Source organism: Mus pahari, chromosome 22 (genome assembly GCF_900095145.1).
Source record: "Mus pahari chromosome 22, PAHARI_EIJ_v1.1, whole genome shotgun sequence".
Lineage (NCBI taxonomy): Eukaryota > Metazoa > Chordata > Mammalia > Rodentia > Muridae > Mus > Mus pahari.
This window is the reverse complement of record NC_034611.1, coordinates 7,804,883-7,810,622: the sequence shown is the minus strand read 5'-3', so window position 1 is coordinate 7,810,622 and position 5,740 is coordinate 7,804,883. Positions and strand designations below refer to the sequence as shown.

The 5,740-nt window shown below is 45.4% G+C and overlaps 1 protein-coding gene across 1 annotated transcript in view; it reads left to right on the top strand.

The window, feature by feature from the left end:
* Vxn (vexin) overlaps positions 1–5,740 on the top strand; it is a 32,642-nt gene that overhangs the window by 5,329 nt on the left and 21,573 nt on the right. Inside the window, exon 2 of the mRNA XM_021222376.2 lies at positions 611–666. Coding sequence (XP_021078035.1) covers positions 611–666 — 56 coding nt within the window. The remainder of the gene's footprint in view (positions 1–610; positions 667–5,740) is intronic.

The window sequence follows — 5,740 nt, the reverse complement described above, 5'->3', positions numbered from 1 at the left end:
GTGTGTGTGTGTGTGTGTGTGAATACATATAGATATATATTGTAAATTGTAAATGTTACCATTTTACCACACCGGTATACAGACCAGGCATAGTCGGAGTGCTGCGCACCACTGCCACCATCAATCTGACTTTTTCATTGGCCTAAACTGAAACAGTAACGCCCTGCTCTTCCAGCCTGCCAGGCCCGGCAATGACCAGTCTGCTTTGTGTCTCTTTGAAGTCGACTGCTCTAGGTAGTTCATATAGGTAAACTTGAGAGCATGGAAGAGATCTTCCTCTGTGTCTCCTTTAACCTAGCACAATTTTTTCAAGGTTATTTATGCTCTCTTTACTTTTTTAAGGCTGAGCAATGTTCCAGTGTGTGGGCATACCATATTTGTTTATCCATTCATCTGTTGATGGGGGCTAGATTCTTGGCAACCTTTAGCTATTGTGAATGAGGCTATAAACATTTTGTTGTAGTCAAGCCAAGTGACATCTTAAGTCCCAGTGGAATTCTGCTTCTTCTCCCCCTCCCTTCCCAGTAGCCCCACAACTAGGACAAACGCCCTCAGGTCTGTACTATAGCCTTACAGGCATTTTCTAACACCATTTCTTTATCTCTTTCAGTGTCCAGTCCATCCAGGAGAAGAGTCAAGAGCTCTCAACACCTCTTGGCCAAGAATGTAAGGAAGCGTGTTTAGTTGGTTTTGATGTTCTTTGATTGGCTTCTCCCTTTCCCCTGATTCCAAGGATGAAGGGGTAAGGGGTGTTTTCAGTGTCTGCTCTGGTGGTTTGTTCACTTAGACAAAATAACTGGCAAATACCAAGCATATGCCCAATAGTCCCCCCAAAATTTCCTCATTATGCCATTTTCCCAGGGGCAGGAAAGACTTCATCCTGTGTGTGCAGGAATTCATGATATGGATGTACCATCCTGCTCTAGGCATCTGTAACATTATGTATAACATTATATATTCTCACCATCATCATTATAGATAATAGTGAAGTACTCATACAATTCTTGTCACATAGGGCTCCAAGCAGAATAAACAGATGAAAGAATTAAAAAGGAATCATCCGGTAACGGCCGAAATTCTGAACAATTCAGAGGTTCCCAGCCTTTCACTGTCCTTTGCCGGCAGCCTCATCAACATGGGCTATCATTATTTATTTATTATTTTAAATTTTTATTGGATATTTTCTTCATTTACATTTCAAATGTTATCCCTTTTCCAAGTCCTCCCCCCCCAGAACCCCCCTACCACCTACCCCTCCCTCTGCTTCTGTGAGGGTGTTCTCACACCTACCCCCCCACACACACCCTCATATTCCCCTACACTGGGACATCCAGCCTTCACAGGACCAAGGGCCTCTCTTCCTATTGATGCCCAACAAGGCCATCCTCTGCTATATATGTGGCTGGAGCCATGGGTCCCTCCTTGTGTACACTTTGGTTGGTGGTTTAGTCCCTGGGAGCTCTGGGATATCTGGTTGGTTGATATTGTTGTTCTTCCTATGGTTGTAAACCCCTTCAGCTCCTCCAGTCCTTTCTCTAACTCCTCCATTGGGGACACCATGCTCAGTCCAAAGGTTGGCTGAGAGCATCCACCTCTATTTGTGAGACTCTGGCAGAGCCTCTCAAGAGACAGCTATATCAGGCTCCTGTCAGCAAGCACTTCTTAGCATCTACAACAGTGTCTGGGTTTGGTGTCTGTATATGGGATGAATCTCCAAGTGGGACAGTCTCTGGATGGGCTTTCCTTCAATCTCTGCTCTGCACTTTGTCTCTGTATTTCCTCCCGTGAGTATTTTGTTCCCCTTTCTAAGAAGGAGCAATGCATTCATACTTTGGTCCTCCTTCTTCTTGAGCTTCATGTGGTCTGTGAGTTGTATCTTGGGTATTCCAAGCTTTTGGGTTAATATTCACTTATCAGTGAGTACATTCCATGTGTATTCTTTTGTGATTGGGTTACCTCACACAGGATGATATTTTCTAGTTCCACCATTTGCCTAAGAATTTCATGAATTCATTGTTTTTAATAGCTGAGTAGTACTCCAATTGTGTAAATGTACCACATTTTCTGTATCCATTCCTCTGTTGAAGGACATCTGGGTTCTTTCCAGCTTCTGTCTATTATAAATAAGTCTGCTATGAACATAGTGGAACATATGTCCTTGTTATATGTTGGAGCATCTTTTGGGTATATGCCCAGGAGTGGAATAGCTAGGTCCTCAGGTACTACTATGTCCAATTTTCTGAGGAACTGCCAGACTGATTTCCAGAGTGCACTTTGGTATTTTTAATGCACTACCTTTATGTTGCCTGCCTACACATCCTTAGAGTCTAATGGTGCTTTGCATCTCTCACTTTACACACGAATGTCTTCATATCACTACCAATAAATCCGTACCGCGTCTCAGAAGGACGGCGATAATCTGCTATCACAGATTTCGGACAGCACTATTATAGATTTTTAAATATTGAAAGTTTTAAAAATCTTTTTTCTGTTTTAAAGAAATGATTGTTTCCATAAACATACTTTAGACTTAAAAAACAAAAACAAAAACAAAACAAAAAAATGAAGAATAATACATTGATCATCCTGATTAGGGCAGAGTAGCCAGTCAAGGGCGAGAGCATTGCCTACAGCTTTTCAATTCCCAAACCAGCATGTATCCATTACAAAAATCTCAAACACTATAAGGTTACTTACTTTATTTTTTTTACACCTTGCATTTTTCCTTTTTATTAAAAAATTATACAATTTATACTCAGTAAAAACCCAAACGGTAGAAACAGGTAAACAAAGAAATCCAAGTACCCAGGTCCCAGTCACATGCCCAGAAGTTTTTTGTAACATTCTAGAAATATCCTGTCCATGTATAAATGTATTAATCACTACTAAGAGAGAGAGAGAGAGAGAGAGAGAGAGAAAGACACGGGACCCTAATACATTGCTTTCCAGCATGCTTTAAAAGCAACCATCTCATGGGTGTCTTTCTCCATGCATCCATCCGGACTTATCAAGACACTCTTTTTTAAAGGGCTGCCTGCCTGTGGGTGGAAGCTTGGATTGCTCTCCAGTATCTTACACAAGGGGGTTAGCAGTAAGAAAACGTTTTTCATGTAAATGCAAGTACAGTCCTACTGATCAGAAATGCTGCAGGCAAAGTCTCATGATGAACTCACACTTGCAAGCAGTATGGCAGGCTCCGGTGCCCAGGACCAGCCCTGCTGCCACCCAGCCCACATCCCGGGGGCCCCCCATGCTGCTGCCACGGAGCTGCGGGGAGCCGGGAAGCCAGGGCCACACGCAGGTGCAGCTGGACTAGAAGCAGCCCAGAGAAAGGCAGGCTACTTACTTCAGTATCACAGAATTCTGAAATACTTTAGAACACAGTCAGTAGAAGATGTATAGAGTTATTGACCACTCAACATTTTTCCCTGTGAGTTTTTAATTCCTCTCTTTTGCTTGCTTCTATGTGAGTTGTGTAGCTTTATATAAGGACTTTTGGGAATACTGTTAGGAAAGAGAAGGTGTGCTGGTTGTGAGGACCTGACCTCACTCTGATCCCTAAGAATTAAATACCTCATTCATAAGGAAGATGAAAAGGAAAGTGTTGTTTGTGGGGCCGTGGGTGTGTGGGAAAGAGGGGAGTGGGAGAGAGCCCGCATCCCACCAGTGTTCCGGTGTTCTGGGTGGGCGGACACAGGAGGACTGTGCACGCTTTCCACATGGCATCTGGCTGTGTTAAGCCACTGACCCCACACGGCTAGAGGTGGACAAGGGGCAGCCCCAGGTACCAGGTTCTCAGTCTCCCGCATCCCACGCTGGATACAGCGGAGGAGGAGCTGAGAACAGAATAGGGGTCCCAGGGTGGCACTGGAGATAAGGGAAGAGAGGGCAGGGTGGAGAGGGGAGAGGGGAGCACTGGGTGGTTCCCACACCGGTGAGAGTCCTTGGTCAGGTCCACAGCTGGAGCACAGGAAGGTCTTATGGCAGGAGGTTAGACGTGGCTCATTAGGAGAAGGCCTATTCCATCGTTCAAGTGGTCCTTCATGACCAGAGACAGTCTATGGTTTTAGAGCGTTATTGTAGAAAGGCAGGGGGGGAGGAAGAGAAGATAGAAAGAGAGAGGGAGAGGCCGGCCATGGTCATGTGGAGAGAAGTGAGGAGAGAGAGAGAGAGAGAGAGAGAGAGAGAGAAGGAAGGCTAGAGAGTAAGAGAGATAAAAGCATACAGTGAGAGGTGGGGCCAAGCAGTTCCTCCTATAGTGGGCTAGGCTATCTTGCTGTTGCTAGGTAACTGTGGGGAAGAGTCTAGCCAGAATGCCAGAAGCTTGGGACATTGTCTATGTGACTGATAGCCACATGCCTCTCCTGTGGAGGCTGTAGGGGTGGTAACTTCGACAGGAGCCAGGGGTCCAGGAGACATGATTGAATGCCTTCTGTCCCATGTAGGTGAAAATTACCACCCACGGGTCCCACTGGAGTTCAAGACCTAAGCTCTACCAGGCTGTTTGTGCATAGCCCATTGCCCCACAGTTGTTCACAGATAATTCAGAGTTAGAAAACTTTACTGCAGGGGTTTAGGTTTTATCCAGTAGCTTCCAGCTCCTCCATTTAGAAAGCTCCAGACTTAACCACAGAACATGCACACCAGGCTGGGCAGGGCAGCTGAAGCCTGAACTCCTTCCTGCCTTGGTGAAACTGGGGGTACTATCTCCTTCTCCAGGTTGGTAGCTTGAAAGTACCAAAGGAAAACTTGTCTTAGTTTGCACAGATATGAACACTGACAGTGTTCTTTGGCCTCAAATGTTGATTTGCATTTCCTATCACTCCTTGGGCTGCCCTGTGGATGGAAGCACGTTTTCCCCTCTAACACTTTCCTCTGCGTCACCCGCAGCCCTAATGCACTTCCTCTTGCTTTTTCTTCCAAATCCCAGGCACAGGCACTTCTCTGATGCGCTCTCCCCCATCCCTCCCTCTCTGCTTCCTACTCCCTCTCTCCCTCCCTCCTGTCTCTTCTTTTTTGATTCCTGGTCTGTTTTGTTGACATCCTAGTCTTCCTGATGCCTGTGGATATCATAGAAATATCTGGAGAGACTGCACCCGCACAAGGAGTGGGTCTGTCAAGCGCTCTAGGGTAATGGAATCCTTTGATAATAAGCAGGGAATCTGGCAAGAGGAAAGACAGAGAAACAGGGTTGTAAATATCACTTTGTCCCCAGATTTGATGCTTGTGTGGAGTCTCCTGGCTTGTGTACTAAGTATTCAACTGCACTTGAAAATTCTCAGCTGGGGGTAGGTGCTTCTCTGAAGCCTTACAAAGAGCTTTCACTCAGGGGGCACAGAGCTGAGGTCTGCATTGGTTCTGTAAGGACTGCTCTGAGATCTTAAGAAAGACACAAAGCTCCCTCTGACCTTAGCTTGAACATTCCTGTCATTTCCTTCTGTCTCGGGTCATGATTGTACCCCACCATCCAGGCCTCATGTGTCTGATTCCTCATCCTGACCTTTGAGCTGATAAACAAACAGAAGTATAAATTTAGGGTGTCAGGGGATGGACTCCCAGCAATGTATTAAAGTAACACTTCAGTAGACTGTGATGGCCTAGAACATGGAAATCCCATCATTAAATCCGTGTTTTCCCTTTTCGACTCTATTAACATCGTGGACTCCCATCTTATCTCTATACTCAGATGCTCAGGTCACGCTTACAGGCCACTTTGTTCTACAGCTATCAGCAGTAAGTT